At 38.5% G+C, this 20,008-nt stretch overlaps 1 protein-coding gene across 1 annotated transcript in view; it reads left to right on the forward strand.

Moving 5' to 3' along the window:
* sh3rf1 (SH3 domain containing ring finger 1) overlaps positions 1 to 20,008 on the forward strand; it is a 51,438-nt gene that overhangs the window by 14,343 nt on the left and 17,087 nt on the right. Inside the window, exons 3-5 of the mRNA XM_039692182.2 lie at positions 14,234 to 14,509; positions 14,971 to 15,066; positions 16,897 to 17,214. Of these exons, the coding sequence (XP_039548116.2) occupies positions 14,234 to 14,509; positions 14,971 to 15,066; positions 16,897 to 17,214 (690 nt within the window). The remainder of the gene's footprint in view (positions 1 to 14,233; positions 14,510 to 14,970; positions 15,067 to 16,896; positions 17,215 to 20,008) is intronic.

Raw genomic sequence — 20,008 nt, forward strand, 5'->3', positions numbered from 1 at the left:
TTCTATTAAAACTTTATTGTCCTTGAACAGGCCTTAAAAGATAGATTTTGTGAATTTTTGCTTAATTTTTTTAAGCAATACTATCAGGATCATTCACATAAAGATTGTTTTCCATGCTCTTACTCCTAAACCAGCCAATCAGATTGTAAATGGTTTTCTCTATCCGTAGGTGGGACTAGACTAATATACCATTAAATATTTCATCTGGTAATTATTAACATCTGCTTCATTCATTGCTGCCACGGGCATCTTTCCCAGCTGAGTCACATCTGGTCATTATTCACCAATCAATAAACTCTAACCAATCCATACATCATTTTGCCACTGTGTGTGTGTGTGTGTAATGGGTGGCATATTTAGAAGACACCTGAGCTCTACTGACAGCTGTGTTTCTGTGTTTGTAATGTTTTCTTTTTGTCCTGTTTTGTAGTAAATCTGTCACACCTGTGATGGCCCACCTGGACTGAACCCCACTCACAAATCTCCACATCACTGTGTGTGGTCTCATGGCTGTTATCAGACGAATCTGATTTGCTTAATCACACCGTGTGTGATTTGATCTTGATCAACTTTTTTAATTATCTATAAATATTATCTCTATTCGAGGATTTGTTTAGCATTGAAATGGAGATGCTCAGTCTTGTTGCTGATGGGTAAAGGTGATTGATTGGCAGGTATTCTGCTTCATGTTGATTGATGGGCTTTTTTTGGGTCTGACATTTGACCCCATACCCGAAAGATTAAGCTGCACATGAGAAGTTTCAGTGGTTTTGTGTGTCCAAACATTCCCTTCCTCCTCCTCAAATCTGCATCCTTTCAGGATGGACGTTCCTTTGCTGTTGGGCAGGGTTTCCCAAAACTTTGTGGGTTCGTAAAGGAACTGCATAAAAATGTTGCAGGAGACGACAGCCTTTTGTTCAATGCTCTGACAACATATAACGTATATTTGAGCTTCGGAGACCCGAGATTGAATCCTGGTTCATTCTTCCATTTTCCTTTCTGTCCATGCTCTCTGTCCTGTGTGTATATAAAAGTATAAAACACCCCCCAAATACGTCAAGATTAATTTACTAAAAAAAAAAAAAAAACATACTTTTTCCACAAAATATTAGGTTTCTTCAAATAAATATTTTAGGTCAAAGAGAGTTGTTTAACAAAAATAGTTTTGGAATCCCATATGAACTGCTATCCAATAATATTCCATATACAGTATATATTAATTTTGAAGAGGCTGTGTTCCATTCGACAGGGTCCCTACACAAGTGTTCACTGCTCCCTACTCCCTGAACACGGTATATCAGTTGAAGTGGACTTCACTGACTGCCTGTGAAGTGATGTATCAATGTTCCCTTATTCCCTATGCCGTTTGCAGTGCCCTTCGAACTGAACCTGTTCGTTCCCTTCGAATTGGAATCTCACTTAATATGGCAAAATACCCTGTGAAGTCCACTTCGCAGTCCACTTACGGTCGAATGGAACGCACCTTGTGTGTTTTATAGTAATAATAATAATAAGCCTAATAATTGCATAGTTCCATAATCATGCAGAATATTGTTGAGTTCTTTTATTAAACAACAGATGTTGATGTTAAAAACCGCTCCCAGATCTCCTGCTAGGATTGATGTTGCTTTACCTCTCTCTGGTCTTGTGGTTGACTGTGATGTGTGGAGGAGATTTCCTGTGGCTCTGTTTTGTGTCACACGCTCTTCTGCGGCTCTGTCTGTTGTGAAAGTTCAGATGAGCTCCTCAGGGGGCTCCACATCTCAGTTCATCTGCATTTGTCCCTCGAGTGACATCTCTTTCTATTTGCTTCATTTGTTCGGTTCAGTTTTCTTCCTGTACTCTTTTCTTCCTACCTTTTCTCCTTATTGCTTTATTTAGCCTACCTTTTTAATGTGCTCATTCTTTCTTTCTTGTTCCCTTCCTTGTGCTCATTTTCCTTTTTTTCTGCTCTCTTTTTTTGGGCCTTTCCTTCACCTTCACCAAAAAAACTTTTTGCTTTCTTGCATACTCTTTACCATGTCGTTTCATTCATATCCATACTTGCTCTCTTTTGCTTTTTCTTTCTCTTTCTTTTGTTCATTCTTGTGCCATTTCTTTTCTTTTTAGCTTATTTTCCTCTTGTGCTGTTTAATTTGTAAATGTTTGCTCTTTTTCTTTTACTCTTGTTCTTGCTTGTGCTCACTGTTTTTTTTTTGCTCTTTTTTTCGCTTGTTCTTTTTCTTTGCTTTTTCTCTTTGTAATCCTTACAATTCTTTTTCATTGTGTTTGGCTCATTCTTTTGCATTTTGTCTTTGACTCTATTATGCCATATCCCCCCCCCATCTCTATCTCTATCTCTCTCTCAGCTGATGTGTGATTAAGTGCTGATGATTGTGTGACTATAACACTATGAAGTGGATTAGAGAGGCAGCTCTGTGGGTGTGCGTGAAACTGCAGGAATCAGCTCTGAATACTGTCCTAATCTGGCCTGGGCAACTCGGGTTGGAACAGCTTCAGCGTTGCCTGTTGGCACTAAAGTGCAAGTGTGTGTTTAGTGCTTTATTAAAGTTTGCTACGCTAACCTCATTAGTCTCATTCTTTCAGGCTTCTCCCCCTCTAATCACTCCAAATTACATTAGACCTTTTACTGTCACCATTGCAAACAGCCCACTGTTTTCAGTTTTTACTTCCTCTGATAGCTCTGTGTTCGAAGTGAATATTTAAATTGATTGTAACCAAGTAATTCTGCTCTATGTCGGGTTATGAAAAAGATTTTGAAGATATTGCCGGCCAGGGTTACTGATCTCTATAACTCACCTTTTACAGGATTCTTGTTATCCAGATTTATCCTGGATTGTTTGAAGAGATGAGAGCAGGTGATTGCCTTGATTTCCTCTATCTGCATTGTCACCTAGCTTGCAGAGCATTGCATTCTGGGCCCAATAAACCAGCCAATGAAATGAGACCTTGACAGTTAGGTGAGAGATTTGACATGTGTGTGAGAGAGAGGGGGGGGTTTGCGTCTGTGGGTTAAGCTCTATAAGAAGGAGAGATGAATTGCATGGAATGGGAGAACTGGCAGGAATAGATGGAAAAAGGGAGCACAGGTGGAAAACTATTGGAGTTTTTTTTTTTCTTTTCACATTTAGTTTGATTGCTTAGTCCAGACGACTTGGAACTGAGGAGTTGTTTTATTCATGTTTTTGTCGCTTTGGATTTACCGGCAAAACTTTGCATGCACAAAACAGCACTTTTCATTTGTCTGCGGCGGATGCAAGAGATGCGAAATATGCAAGCTGTTCTCCAAAGACAATTTATTCAGAGATAAACAGCTTTGAGGAATCTGCTTATAGTAGAAGTGTGGCCAGGAGCGTGAAAGATGCAAATCATACTGTACGTCATCAGTAGCATTTTACCAACGATTGCATTCATTCCAACTGCAAAACGTACCAGAGAACTGTACCTCAGACCACCTTTTCAGACAATTTTCACACCAACTCAGAGACACTGGTCTGCACCAAATGCATTGGTTTTAAAAAAGATTGATGGGAGGGGGAAGAGAGAAAAGAATGCACTCACCAGTGCTAATTAGGCTACTTCTCTCTGCCTCTTTTCACTCAGTCTGTCATGTCACTAATGTACACACGCACACACACACATCTTCACATTATGTTTCACAGACTTTCAAGCACAACGCTTCAGCATTATTTCTGCATTTTTAACGGCTTCATGCTGCGGTAGAGAGAGAGAGAGAGAGAGAGAGAGAGTGCATAAAGACCATAAGTGTTGTCAGCTAAGTAAAGAGAGAGAAAGATATAGTGAAGGAGATGTAAAAAAAAAGAAGAGAAAATAGCAGTTGTACAGAATACTCAGAGACTGCAGAAGACAGCGTTATAGGCAATGTGGTGGTGTGGCGTGTTGGTTATTGTTGGATATTATTGTTCGGATTCATGAGTGAAAGGTTGTAGGTTCAAAACAGACAACAAATATGTGTCTATAAATGTTATACACTGTTCAAAAATGTTACCGTCATTCAAAAGTTTGGGGTTGATTCATTTTTTTTTATTGCCTCTTTTGGAAGGTTGATAGGTGACAGGAGTACAACATTACGATAAAACAGGATTGCATGCACATTTTGATCATGAAATACAGTACAAGACAAAACACAAAGTTGTTATCTATTCATTTTTAGACCACCTTACTGTAATATGTGTCCCGAGCTCTTCCCAAGGAGACAACGCCTTCTCTCTAACATCGGTTAATAGGCAGAGATTCATAAGATGCTATTTCTACCATTGCTCTAGCCCACTCGTTCAATTCTGGGGCTTTCATTGTCTTCCAGTGTCTCAAAACTTGCCATTGTAATACATACCATATTAACAAGAAAATACACGTTTTGAAACATTAGGTATTTGGGACTTTGGTAACCGAATACGAATAGACACAGTGTTAAAGATATTTTGAACTTAAAACATCCATAACTCGTTTCCAAAATGGATTAGCAAGACTACATTCCCAAATACATTGTAAAAAGTTACCGGTTTCCAGCTGGCATTTCCAACATAAATTCTTTCTTTCGAATTTTCTTCAGTCTTTCTTCAGTTTCATCATGAAAAGTCTTTCCGGAATGTGGTAGTGTCTGGAGAATTTTGTCTTGAGTGAACTTCCCTCTAACCTAGACCATCTAGACCACCTGTCAATGTCCCTCTGCCATATGGTCCTTAAATTTCCTAAAGTCATTGCTCCTGAAGGAGTTTACCATTTTATATGATTGTAAGAATTTATGAGACTCTTGTATTTTTTAATGGTAAGTTGATTAGATTTTCGAGTTTTTACAAGACATTTCTGATGCTAATCACCAAGGCTGCTTTTAATTGACTAAATACATTTTCTGTTTTAATATATTTAAAAATGTAATATATTCATTCAATGGCAAAGCTGAATTCTCAGCATCATTACTCCAGTCTTCAATGTCACATGATCATTCAGAAATCATTCTAATATATTATTTTTGAAGTCAAAATATTTTGTAACATTATAAATGTCTGTGAATTTTGATCCTTGCTGAATAAAAGTATCAACTTCATTGTAAAAAAAAACAGACATTGCCTCAAATAAGGATAGTCCTATTTACATGATAGAAAAGGCCCTGATGTTGTGTTTGAAGGACAGGTATGTGTATGATCCTTTTAAGCGTGTAAATCAAGCTGGGTTCATTTGAAATTGTGTGGGGAAAATGGCAGTTTGGAACACTGGGGTCTGAAAGCCGCCTGAAAATACGATTGGTCAGTGGTTTTCTTTGAGGTAAATGAGTTGATGAATAAAGATGATGCGGTGAGTTTTAAACTGAATGCTAAATAGAAGTTTTCCCCAGTGCTGTAGATTGAGGGTTGTGTTATTCTACCCATGCATGGAGAGAAACAATCTGTGATCCTCAGCACACCCCAAACCACCTGTCTTTACTGTAAGTGAGGTCAGGCAAGTGTACACACACACCCCACAGTGAGAGAAAATTGTCCACATGCAAAATAGCAGCACACATTTATTTTATTTTTCCAGCAAGTTAGTTACATATACACACGCACAAGCTTCATGAAAACCACATTGTACTTTTCCATAATTCCACTATAAAGCTCAGACCCCCTCCATGTTAAAACAGTTTCTTTTTGATGACTAATCTGTAGCTTACAGAAAAGTCTGTGCCTCGGCAACATCTCCTCTGTACTCCCATATGTTTAGTGTTTTACTCAATGAAAAAGGCTTTTCTTTTCTTAAGTCTTAACTAGGCCTCTGCTTCTAATTTGAAATCTAGCTTTACACATGGCTGTTTCATGGTTCATTTGTCCACACATTTAGGCTGGGCAGCTTTGATCTCATGAAAGGACTTCAACTCCCATGAGACTTTGCACACCGTTTTGTGGCAGATTGACTCAATCTAGTTGTAATGGCCGTGGATCCCATGAGCCCCTAAAGTGTAGTCCGGTTCCCCACGGCAAGGTGAAATGCAGAGGTTTTATGGAGGTCGGTGACTGGAACAGGTGTGGATGTCTGGTGGGATGGTAACAAGTGTGTGATTGGATGGCCATGGACATAACTATGGTGCAAGCTAAATGAGAGTGCTGGGAAAGAGGGATCAGGAGAAAGTCGTTCTGCTCAGTTTCATCTGTGATCGTCGTCCAGATGCACATCTGGGGTCCAGACAGCTATCTGCATGTGTTTTCTGAGCTTTACTTTGCCTCCTGTTTTTGTGATTCTCTCTTCCTCTGTTCTGTGGTTTATTGGTGTTGGGATAATATCTCACAGGCATTCATGCAGTGTCACGATAAAGTGTGATGTCTGTGTGTACATGCAAGCTAATAAAAAAAGACTAGAAGTAATTTAAACAATCAGCCTTTTTTCCAGCATCCTATAAAATAAAAATAACAAGGCTGTTGACAAGATTGCATTTGTGTGTTTTGTGTTTCTGTCTTGAAAAGGCAGTGGAGTAGGATTTAATAATAAAAAGGAATCAATTATTAATTCATTCAAAAATAAAAATGCAAATAACATTTCAAATGTTTATTTTTATTTTACTATTAGTTCAAATATGCTTAAAACAAATATGCTCAAACATTTAAAAAATATCCATGGCATTAAATACCAGGAGTGCACTATATTTGACAGCCTGCGCTCCACAAACAATGGTAGGGTTATAAGTTATATCAAAACATTAATGCTAGATAAGTAACCAATGATCCTTTCTAACTAAATAGTAAAATTAAGTGCAAATATTCACTCGTTTAATTTATTGTAGATGGTGACAGTGACTCCTTTCAAGCTAGCTGCTCAGGTTGCTAAGATGACAGAGGAAAGGGTTTAGCTCACATGAGTCCACTAAATGTGATTACAATACAAAGCTTTGTTTTAGAAATGTTGACTTTTTTTTCTTTTTTTTATTTTTAGAAATTTCAATGCATTCAACTTCTGTATTGATATTGCACACTTTAAATTAGACATTCAAAGCCAACAACTCTCAAAGCCACCCTGTAAGTGTTCAGCAAATGGTGAAAAAAATTCGACAATGACATACAGTAGATATTGATAAGTTCTTAACGATGCACATCCTTGTATGCGATATATGTCAAGTTTACACATAAAGGGGTTAAATATAATTTGTTTTCCATGAGCTATTTTTCCCTATGTTTCCCTGTATGTTGTTTTCTAACATTCTGCCATGAAACTTCTGCATCTCGCCACCGCCCCACCTCTCATTTCTGTTTTCTGCTATGAAAGTGACAGCAAGAACTGTGGATCTTCTGCAGATGTTACCATGGAAACCTTATTTCCCATTTCAATTTTGCTCATTTACTGGATATAAAGGTCAAGGGTTGAATGTAGAAGGACAGGACAAGTACATGTCTAACCTTATTAGCTCTCTTACTGTTTTTTTTTTCTATCTCTCTCTCTCTTTCTCTCTCTCTCTCTCTCTGATCTAACATGAACACTGTTCTTTCTGTTCCTCATCAAAGTCTTGCTGCAGTCTGATGAACTTTTGCTCCTTACTGGATTCATGACAGACTAAAATCATTGCTGCAGATGAATATTTGTTACCTTCGCTGGTCAAACCTGATGTTTTGCTGTTCAGACCTCAACCCTGCATTGACTAAATCAATTCACTCCTTCCCTCAGTCGTAAGCGCCCACTCAGCATCCTCCACACCTGATCTATCATCCTTTACAAAGTAATTATCCACTAAAGCTTCAGCAGGGATGCCCGTTAGTCTAGAGGTGAAAAGTATGAGGCTTCAGCAGCAGCTGTGGGTGGGAGCCCATTTTTAGCTGAGGACACAGATGAGGGACAGGTCAGGTCATTTCCCAGTGGTCATAAACAGAGCCATTAGCAGTCCATTTCAACTAATGTAGCCGTAATGAAAACAACATGGACGCCAGAAGCACAAACTCCTGTCAATAGCTCGGCGTCATCTCCATTTGGTGAATCTGATTGCTGTGCTAGGGTTATGAGGGAAGCACTACTGTGTGTGATGGGTTTGATTGCTTGTGCCCCTTGGGAGTTGTCCTCTTTTTCCTGTCATCTTTGTCAGTGTTGAGGGATTTCTTAAGCTAAATGATCTACATGTAGATGGGGGTCAGATGGTCTCCTGCCTTACCCACCCTCCCCCAGACTGCTAGAACAGCTTTTTTTTAAAACCATCAGGGAAACATTGCACTGTCCTTCTTTCACACACTGAGTACATTTTAATGCACCCTTTATAACTCCAAACACACTGAATCATTTAATGTGTGGAGTGTCTGTTTGGTATTGCATCCCAGCTGGTGCAACCTTTTTTAATGACTTTCTCATTGCAATTTTGCCTTTTATATTGACTCTTAGCACTACTTTTAATAGATCATCAACTGACTAAAATAAAATGATGCAACACCAGCTGCGAATTCCGATTCATGAACGAATGATTGTTATGAACCTGTTCTTGTTAGGGAGTCAGTCATAAAGAAGATTCATAATACATTCGCAAGCTTGCTTGTTTATCATCATATCAGACGTATTTTTGAATTGTTCAGAGCAGTTAATGAGTTCACACAACTGATTGTAAAATGTAATTTTTCCATTATGTCTGATTCAGATGAACTGGGAACAGTTCATTGTGATACTTCAATCTGTTCACTAATTTGTTGTTGATATAACCTAACCTGTGATTAAAGATACATCTCCACAACAGTTTTGTTTTAATTAATAATGGTGTTTGAGCAAATTTATACTAAATATATTAAATTAAAATAATATAATTATAATATATTATAATAGTTATAACATATAATAATTATAAAATAGTTATAATTTACACACCCTGACGACGGCATAAGCCGCAATGTGTAAGTGTCTCCGTCACCAATTTTATGAACTAAAGCCATGAACTAATAAAGGCTTTTTAACTTTTGTACACACAATTCGAGTGCCTTGGGTTATTACTTTGATTTCAAACATAATTATTCCAAGCAACCACAGAGCACCGAGATTTTACACCCTGTGCAGCACTTCAATTGCATTCTCTGCTGTGTTAAAATAGTTATAACTTAAATTGTCATCCTAATCTATATACTGAAATGTTTATTTATTATGTAATTAAAGTGACTAGAAGTCAAATCAATTTATTTGCCTGTTCAAACCAAGGACGATAGCTATAAATATTTTACTCTAAAAATCACTCTAAATATAAAAGAATAGCAGAATCCACACCATATCTCAAACGATAATGGCGAAACAATATATTTGGAATCACTTTCAGAACGATTTCTTCCAGCTGATGAACGATAAAACATTGACAGCCAACCAGAATCCATTCAGTTTTAAACCACTCAAGCGTTTAAAGCGACAGATAACAGAACTGCAGCATGCGCTTATATTAAACAGAACAATAGGCCGATGGATGCTAATATAGAAATCGCTATAGTTATCTACAGTATTCATTCTTGGTGTGAACGGCCTTAACTGTTTTATTGTTGTGGCTTTCTAGTCATTTCTTTACTCTGGAGCCCTGCCAACCTGTCCAAAACATGATCTAGACACTGATGGGTCAGATGAAATGGGTGAGTCAATGAAGAATATGGTGATGGCTAGAAAAAGTCTTCACTAAGTGAGCTAAAAGGCTGTATGTTATGACATTAGATTGCCTCTAACAGTGATTTAGAGACGGTCGGGATGTTTGTGAATATTAGAGTCTTAATAGTGATTGATGGCTTGTTGACTTGGAGAGCTCATTAGTATTGGATTACACATTTCTCATTAGTGGTCTATTAGGCACATCTAGCTGTCACACATTGACAAATTATAGGCAGGTTACACTCCACTAAGAAACGTCAAACATCGCCGCCAGCCAAATTGTGTGATGAAATCTAAAGAACAGATCCCCTGTTCATTTTATTTTTTGTTCTCAGTTTTTTTTAATAAAGATATCACTTCCAATAGTATTACCTGAAAAGGAGTTGGAGTCATGGCATAGTAGTTACCACATGTATTTCGACATATTGTGATCATGCTTTGTTTTCCAGTTTTACTTTGTCCACCCATTTTATTGGGGAGTGGTTAAATATCTGTGAATAGATATTTTCAAACATGGATATAATCAAACCTCACATAAAATGACCTGAGAATGGTTACCATTTTCCCTTGCGCTAGACATTAAACAATGATAAGAAGGGGTGGGAATTTTATGGCACTTTAGATTCAATTCAGAGTCAAAATAGTTTTTGATTTATCTAAATTTTTCCGTAACAGCTTAGTCTTGGAAATGTTTGATATGACTAGACGATTTTGGCCACTAATCTATTATGAAATTTGAAACGATTGGACCAAATTCCAATCTAAAAAAAAAAAAAAAACTAAAGTAATGCCTACTAGTGACAGTATGAAAACTTCTACCAATTAAATTGGTGCAATAATATAGTTTTGCAAAATTGCAATGCAAATTTCCATGCATGAGGGAATCATCGTGATGAAAACTGTAAGTCACTGTAAAGCATCTGTTAAATGAAAAACCACTTGTAATTGTCAATTAGATAGGATGAATTCAGCATGCCTGCCCTCTGAGAACCACCAGGTTTTTATCTTGTTACTAGGTATTTTTAGGTATCTTGTTTACATTATAATCTCATTTGATTCAGCGCTTTAATGAATAAAGGTGTTGTTGTTTTTCCCTGCAGTGAGAGATGTTTAGCACAGTTCTGCAGCGCTGAGTAATTTCAGGTCCACTGGACTCTCAAAGCTGTCTTGCATTAGTTTTATAATATCCTGTAGTTCTGATTGTGTTCTTTAGATCTTCAGTAAGACAGACTGGTGTTTATTCCTTCAGTCTCATGTAAGAGTTCTTGGACCAGAATGAGTCTTGAGATCAGAAAACCTCAGACTGCAAGTGGGCACATTTTTTTTAACAGAGCTTTGAGATTAATGTAACTTTAACAAATGGGCAAGCGTACACACGCACACCTTCTGTGCTCTGTTTGGACTGGATAAAAGCCTAAATGTTCTTTAATGTCAGTGCAGTTCAAGAAATCGCTAGTACCCTTCGTTTTCACACGCAAGGCTTAGGCCGGAAAAACACTGGCCATCCTAAACTTTCTCTTTTCCTTTCTTACCGTCCTACCCTTTTTGTCTCTTTTCCTTCTTATTCCTTGTTCTTTCATGTCTTTCCTCTTTTCCCACTCTTTCTGTCTGTTTCATGCTCTAAGCTGTGCAAAGTGGGTAAATCTGCAGATCTGCTGACAGCTGCCTTTGAGAGAGGCCAGCAGAAGGGGGTTCGAAGAGTGCACCTCTGTGCACAGACGAATGGAGCTTTGATTTCTGAGTTGTTCGAGTCGGTGGATTTTGGCACAGAGTTACTTTACATCAAATAAAGCTGTCGGCCCAAATTACATAGAATTGAGAGCAAATAACATTTCTTAGTTTAATCTTTATTTCCTTTTTGGTTTGTTTTTTAAGTTTGAAGAAAGGATGTGGTTTCTGAAAGGTCAGTTTGCCCTCTAGTTAGTTGTTTCGGTGTCTGGGTTGACCGTCTGTCCTCTCTGTGGTGAGTGCTGCTTAGTCACTGTCTGATCCTACTCTGGGCTGAAAGTACCGCATCAGTCTCTCTCTTTGTTTTCCCTTGTTTTCTTTCTTTCTTTTTTTCTTGCTTACCTTGTCTGTTTTCCTTCCTAAGTAACTTTTACTGACCCACTTCCTTCCTTCCTTTTTACAATTGTTCTTTTATTCCAACCCACCTAGGTACCTGCCCACCTGCATAGCATCTCATTTTTTGTTCAACCATTATTCTTTCCCTTCTTCCTTCCTCACTTTTTACAATTGTTCCTTTATTCCTACCCACCCAATTACCTACCAACCTGCACACCATCTCCCTTTCTTTCCATTAGGACTACACAATTAATCAAATTTCTAATCATGGCTACGATTACAGGTGCCACTTTTACGTAATCATTCAAAGCCGCTAGTGCAAAAACAAAGTCCACTTACTTTATTCTGTGTACTTAAGAGGTGTGTTTATAGCATGTTACTTTGTGAGAGGCAAATCATGACTATTTCAGAGAACCCAGTACAATAGGAACTGACAGTGACGTAAGTGTACTCTGAAATAAAACGTTTTTTTTTTTTTTTTTTTTGTAAAAAAAAAAAACCCATAACCTCCAAATGCCACTTTATTTTATTTTTTTCCAAATGCCACTATTTTCAGTTTGGGATATTTTGTTCATTTTTTTTAATGACTGTGCTCATACCAACATTTTATTAACAAAAACTAGTTTGGGACTGCTAGTTAAAAACCTTACCTCATAGGCTGACTGTTTATCAGTATAAGTCATATTCTTACAAGTTGTTTGTATTTTACAAAAAGGAGGACAGTACTTGTGCTTGTCGACAATTTATTTGTAAACAAATTTATTATAATAGGCATATATTAGGGCTGGGGTAAACGATTATTACTTAAACGGGTAGTCTGGCGATTATTTTATCGATTAGTCGACTGATCTAACAACTAATTGGACGATTTATATTACGATTATTTTTCTGTTGCTCGATTTAAAAAAAACATTATGTATCTCAAATAAATACCTATTTATTAAACACTTCATATACACAGCATATACACTTCATTTTACACAGCAAAAAAAAAAAACATTCTGCTTTACACAAAATAAAATAATTTTACTGTCTGTTATACAAAAAAATCACCTCACGTCAACACCCACCGCGGGCCTTCGCGATGCTTTGTTTTAATTAAACGTTGGATTCCCCTGCTCCGCACCAGTTATAAGCCGGCTTTACTTTACTTACTTATTCAATGTAAATTGTGATGACCATAATTAATTGTTGCAATTTCAAATTCATGAGAATAATTGACAATTATGATTTTTGCCATAATCATGCAGCCCTACTCCCCATCCTTTCTTATTTCCCTTCTTCCTGCCTGCCTTCCTTTACTTCCTTACCAGTCATTCTTCCTTCCTTTCTGCCTACCATCCTTCCTTCCTTCTTTAGCCTATTAGCCTACTTAGCCAATACTTAGCCTATAAGCTATTCACTTTTTCCTTGTTTATCTACCTAACCAACTTCTTTATTCCACCTTCCTTCCTTCCTTCCTTCCTTCCTTCCTTCCTTCCTTCCTTCCTTCCTTCCTTCATTACTTCCTTCCTTCCTTCCTTCCTTCCTTCCTTCCTTCCTTCCTTCCTTCTTACTTACCTTCATTCCTGTCTACCTGCATTCCTAATTTCTTCCTCCCTTCATTCTTGCCTATCTGCCTACACTGTCCGTCCTCCTTGTTTTCTTCTTCCTTTCCAATACCTTTGTCTTTCATGGTTATTTTCGGATTCTCTTTGTGTTATTGGTGTTGTCATTATCATTCTCCTCACTATGGGCAGGAGATGCATGCTACAGTGGAGGAAGACCATTGCACTTTATGCTGGGTTGTTGGAGGGGGTTCTCTTGTACAGAGGGCCTCTCTCTTGAACAGTTTGCCTGAAAAGGGCTCATTCAGTTGAGCAGGACTGTGTCTGCCGCCTCCTTCCTCTTTCTGCCTGTGGATCATTGTCAGGCTTGAAAGGAGCTTTGACCGGTTCCAGACGACTGGTTCTGCACCATAAAACTCCACACACATTGATAAATGTGCTTGCCCCACAACGTTTTGAATCCATTGGCATATCCCAGGGTATTTTGGGATTGTCAGACAAGGAGGCAGTCAGTAAGTTAAGCAACACAAACGGTGCAAGGAAGACCGAAAAAGCAACCCGGCACAGTCAAACAGAGAAACAAGGCAATAAGGTCAGGCTGAAAGAGAAGCCAGACAGACTTACCACTCTTATACAGCACAATCGTTATCATTGAGCTTATGTTAGCATTTTTGACTTTGTGTATAGCTGAGCAAAGATGGTTCTTTATTTCTTTTCATATTGCAGATGGCAAAGTTAAGGATTGTGTGCGAAAGGCTCCAAAGATAGCAGTGTATATGTTTTTAAAAAAACTTGCTGAGAAGGGTTTATTATAGAATCCATGTTTTCACTTTACACTCCTCCCCTCCACACATCTATGAAAGCTGGCACGCTCTATGAAAGCTGGCTGTGGATCTCATGCTCACCCTTCGCCTGTCCTATGAGTTTGAAAAATGAATGTGCTATTGAGTGCTGATCTTGCATTATCCATGAATCCAAGTTACTTTGGATACCATGATCTTTCACTTTTAGTAATCCTCCTCCTGTCTTTCTCTTTACTACAGGGAGTACCTCAGCTACCATGTGCCAAGGCCTTATACAACTATGATGGCAAAGAACCTGGAGATCTCAAGTTCAGCAAGGGTGACATCATCATCCTGCGTCGACAGGTGGATGAAAACTGGTTCCATGGAGAGATGGGTGGAGTTCATGGATTCTTCCCCACCAACTTCGTCCAGGTCATCAAACCTCTCCCACAGCCGCCCCCTCAATGCAAGGCCCTGTATGACTTTGAGCTGAAAGACAAGGAGGCTGACAAGGACTGCTTGCCATTCTCAAAGGTGCTGGACATTTGTAAAGACTTTGAAATTACTCTCCCATCAAATACACACACCCATTCACAAGTTCATAAAGAAATAGTGTAGCACTTTACAAGTCAATTCATAGAGTCTAGTTAATGCATTAGATATTCCTACTTTGAATGGAAAAGAAGCATGAGCATGAGAATGTCTCCTTTTATATGTTCCACTAGCGAAAACAAATAGTGACTTTTTTTAAGGGTGAACGAACAGCACTGCTATAATGTTGCTGAAACAAAAAGAAACATTTTCTTCTGCTTGCAACATAAGTGTGCAAATTATCCTCCAGCTATTTATGTTTTGGATAGATTTAAAAAAAAAAAAAAAAGAAATGCTGTTCATTCATGCTTTCGAGTTGCACATTTTTATTAACTTTTTAACAAATTGCTGTGAAGGTTTGTGGCTGAATAACAAGGAACCTGTTTTATTCCGTTTGCCCTCAGGATGATATTCTTACTGTGATTCGTCGTGTGGATGAGAACTGGGCGGAAGGCATGCTGGGAGATAAGATTGGCATCTTCCCCATATCTTATGTAGAGGTGAGTCATATCAGTGCATTTAAAACTGTCATTGTTTCCTGACATTTTCACATTTAATGTTTTATATTTAGATGTTGTACTCTTCAACATGGCTTTAGACTTGGAAACCTTCAAACTATTCTCCACCCTTTAAAGAGTTTGCTTTCAAAAGTATTAGTTGTTGCCATTTTTGTAACATCCTCCTCATTTGACTAGTTTTTCATCCCCACCATTTCTTTGTTTCTGTTCTTGTTGAAACGCGCAGCTCTTTAAGCGTGCAGATCTCAGATAGCTCTTAAATTTTTGCTAATTATTTGAGCTGTTTTGAATTCTCATCAGACTCAAATCCCAAAACACCCACAGCCTTGTGCGTCTCTTTATCAGACATGCACAATTTTAAAACACTGCTCTCTTTAATCACTCAACCTCAAACAAGATTAGAAACTTAACTGCACTTGATCTGTATATGTGACTTGTTTGTTGTGTGTTTTGTCTTGTGCCTGTATATTGTTTGTGAGGTGACCTTGGGTGTTATGAAAGCTGCCATTTAAATAAAATGCATTATTATTATTATTATTAATAGCCTCAATTATCATGGCCAACCTCATGTGTGCTCCTGAAAGTTGCAGCATCTCAGTTATCGAAACACTTCACATATTTACTCCCATAAACATAGACAAAAACTTTTATGAACCCTGGCAGAGCCAGCGTGAGCTCTGCCAGCCACGTGTCTAACCTGTGGGAAAAAATAACCATCAAAAGACATTCAAAAATAGCTTCTGTCGAAATGGTGCTTCTTGAGTTGCTTCTCTCTCACTCAGAGCGAGAGGACGAGGGAAAAGAGGGGCGGAGGCTTCGAGCTTTCACAAATGCCTTGGCAATTTTCAGGAAAACCAGACTTTTCCAAGTGAATGCTTTTGAGAAGTAATACCACTGACATCAAAAGTGACATTCACTCAGGTACTTGAAATAGTGTAAAAGGGGAAAAGGTTTTTCTCTTCCCATGTCACCTGCCACCGTAAATTTCTGTTTTCGAAGTGACTTTGAAATGGAATCAAGCATTTTGCTCTTAGTTAATCAATCCTTATGACCTAGATCAGCTGAATTCAGAGTGTAGGGCTCTTCCTATGAGTGGTCTGATTGGCTTCTCTCATTTGTGCAGGGAGTGAGTTTCTCGGGGCAATGCGTGTTGCTCTGTCATTAGCTGGAGACTCTCTGCTCGTATGCCTTTGATTTCAGTTTCACATGAAATCAGACATGGCCTGCAGTCCCATCACATCACACCCACCACCCCACATTCTGTTCACCAACGAGTCTTTGAACTTTTCCATTGCTTTTTACTAGTGGTGCAACAGATCAAAAACTCACGGTTCAGATCAAATTGCGTTTTTTAAGTCATGGATCGGATGGAGTTTCAGATCAAAAGGGGGGTGGGGGGGTTCATTTATTACATAAAGCCCACTTTAAGTACTTTGTAGGGACTTTTTACGAATTCCTGAAGGACAAAATCCAATCCCGATTTACATTTTTGGTTTTACTTGTAAATATGTCACAATAGGAAAGAAAAGACTACAGCAACTTCTGTTTCATGCTGACTTTAAAGATTCACCACAATCTCTGTCCTCTTTCTTTCTGTGTACTCCTGTTTCTTTCATTCTCTACAACTCCTCGTTAGATAACATATAAAGAAAGTTTGAGAACTATGGCCTAGCAGTTAATTTATGTGACACTGTTGGTTGAATCTGGCTCTCAACGTTTCAAAAGACCAAAATTAGATACAATACTAATAGCATTTGCAGTAAAGTGATAAGAGTTATAAAGATTTCTGTTTTCTCTCTCTTCTACTTTCAGTTTAACAGTGCAGCTCGACAGCTCATAGAACTGGACAAGCCATCTGAAGGTGGAGGAGACTCCAGTGAAGGGCCATCATCCTCTTCCTCAGGCCCCCAAGCCAACGGCTCCCAGAAAGCTACTGGAGAGAAGAAGAATAGTAAAAAGCGACACTCCTTCACCTCCCTAACTATGTCCCATAAGCCTTGCCTGGCCCCTCCACCTCAGAGACACTCCATGGAGATCAGCGGCCCGGTTCTAATCAGCTCCTCCAACCCCACAGCCGCGGCCCGGATCGGAGAGCTCAGCGGAGGCCTGTCCTCCAGCGCACCTTCACAGGTGAGAGATGATGGATGGATTGGCACTCATGCAGCATATCAGACCACCATATAGCCTCGTGATGGATTGAGAGATTTGGTGATAGGGAAATAGAGGATGGATGTGCAGGATAGAAAGGAGAGGAAGATAATGAGAAAAAACGATTATTATTCCAGCATGACGGTGGCTGACCTCTAAATGTTCTGTTCCTCATCCACTCTTCCTCTCTCCATGTTATGTATAGATTAGTACTCATAGTGAGTGGAGGTAAGGACATCATCTCTCACTGAGGATGAGCTTCTTAGCTGTGGCCATGGTTACACAGCCTGATAAGTTCGCATACACACACAAACACAAACACACACACGCACACCTAAAACAACAACTTTCTCATATTCTGGGAGGAGATATTAAGGCAGAACAATGTGGATGCTGTTTTTCAGATTTACCCTTTTAGCCATTAGATAGCACTGTTTTTGTTATGTTTGATTATGGTACTACTGTTATTATGTTTTGTTTTATAAAAATTAATTTATTGTAATTTACAATAGTAATAGCATGTACAGTATATAGGTGATATAGGCCAGTATTTATTTAATCAAAAATACATAATAAAACTGTGTTAAAATAACTGTTTTCTATTTTAATATACACTCACCTAAAGGATTATTAGGAACACCATACTAATATTGTGTTTGACCCCCTTTCGCCTTCAGAACTGCCTTAATTCTTCGTAGTATTGATTCAACAAGGTGCTGAAAGCATTCTTTAGAAATCTTGGCCTTTATTGATTGGATAGCATCTTGCAGTTTATGGAGATTTGTGGGATGCACATGCAGGGCACGAAGCACCCTTTCCACCACATCCCAAAGATGCTCTATTGGGTTGAGATCTGGTGACTGTGTTGGTCATTTTATTACAGTGAAATCATTGTCATGTTCAAGAAACCAATTTGAAATGATTCAAGCTTTGTGACATGGTGCCTTATCCTGCTGGAAGTAGCCACCTGAGGATGGGTACATGGTGGCCATAAAGGGATGGACATGGTCAGAAACAATGCTCAGGTAGGCCGTGGCATTTAAACTATGCCCAATTTGGCACTAAGAGGCCTAAAGTGTGGCAAGAAAACATCCCCCACACCATTACACCACCACTACCAGCCTGCACAGTGGTAACAAGGCATGATGGATCCATGTTCTCATTCTGTTTACGGCAAATTATGACTCTACCATCTGAATGTCTCAACAGATACCGAGACTTCAACTGTCCAATTTTGGTGAGCTCTTGCAAATTGTAGTGGAGTTGAGTTTTACCTGGTGGGGTCTTCTGCTGTTGTAGCTCATCCGTCTCAAGGTTGTGTGTGTTGTGGCTTCACAAATGCTTTGCTGCATACCTTGGTTGTAATGAGTGGTTATTTCAGTCAAAGTTGCTCTTCTATCAGCTTGAATCAGTCGGCCCATTCTCCTCTGACCTCTAGCATCAACAAGGCATTTTCGCCCACAGGACTGCCGCATACTGGATGTTTTTTCCTTTTCACTCCATTCTTTGTAAACCCTAGAAATGGTTGTGTGTGAAAATCCCAGTAACTGAGCAGATTGTGAAATACTCAGAGTATTGTATGTTAAAATGTAATTTATTCCTCTAATAGCAAAGCTGAATTTTAAGTATCATTACTTAAGTCCTCAGAGTCACATGATCCTTCAGAAATCATTCTAATGCCAATTTGGTGGTCAGAAACCATTTTTTATTATTAGCAATAACTGTTAAAAAGCACAACTGTTTAAAACAGCTGTGCTGATTAATATTGTTGTGGAAACGGTGAACAGCATTTATTACATTTAACAACTTTTGAATTAAATGTGACCTTACTGAACGAAAGTATTGATTTCTTAAAAACCTTTCAGTTTAAGAAGTGTATACTTACTCTAACATGATATATTTTATTTTCCCAGATAAACTATAATTTAATGTAAGAACTTAAAACAGAAAAGTAACTAAATGTGGTAAAGGTCAAAAAACACAAGCTGAAACGGTCTTTGAGGACCTTAATGTCCAAATAAAAATGTGTATTATGGTGGTGATATAAAGCAACATCATAATCACAAATATAATGTGAATATTTAATATTTTGCCCAACCCTACTATAGTGTGACTGGATTTCTGAGCAGTTTTGATATATTGAGCTTCAAAGGTTTTGCATTCCAACCATGGATTTCTGACTTTGTCGATAGAATTATTTTGTTTTAAAATAAAAAAGTCCCAAAGTGTACACAACATAAAAAAAAGCATCACATCATTTAAATAAGTTGTCACAGAATATTTAAATAACTCAATTAGTGGTTGACCGATATATCGACACAATATTTTTGAAATTGCACCCTGCATGAGCATGTTACTGTGAAATGAATTCGGACAGGAATAGAGTTCAGCTTCACTGGAGATTGACAAACCTGAAATCCTTACATTTAAAATATGCTGCGCTACCTCCAGTTGCCCACATGTCTCTTCAAAGGTCATCTGTGCACGTTTGTATGTTGCCTTAAGATCGCTTCAGCTGGCAATAAATAATTGTCGAGTGACTGTGAAATAGAGGGAATGTGCAACAATCGTTAAGTACCAAATGGTTAAATTTGGCAAATAATAGCTTGAAGGGCAAGGTAAGTCAGCATCGTGTCAGGCATTTTGCCCACACTCCAGCGCTCTGATGCATGTCCACAGCAGCTTACTGTTCTCTCCTGTTCTGTCAGCAGTTACTCTCTCTCATTCCACACTGTCCAACATGCTGTCCGAGTGCTTGAGAGCACCGATGCGTGAC

This window comes from Pimephales promelas, chromosome 13 (genome assembly GCF_988280905.1).
Source record: "Pimephales promelas chromosome 13, fPimPro1.hap1.1, whole genome shotgun sequence".
Classification (NCBI taxonomy): domain Eukaryota; kingdom Metazoa; phylum Chordata; class Actinopteri; order Cypriniformes; family Leuciscidae; genus Pimephales; species Pimephales promelas.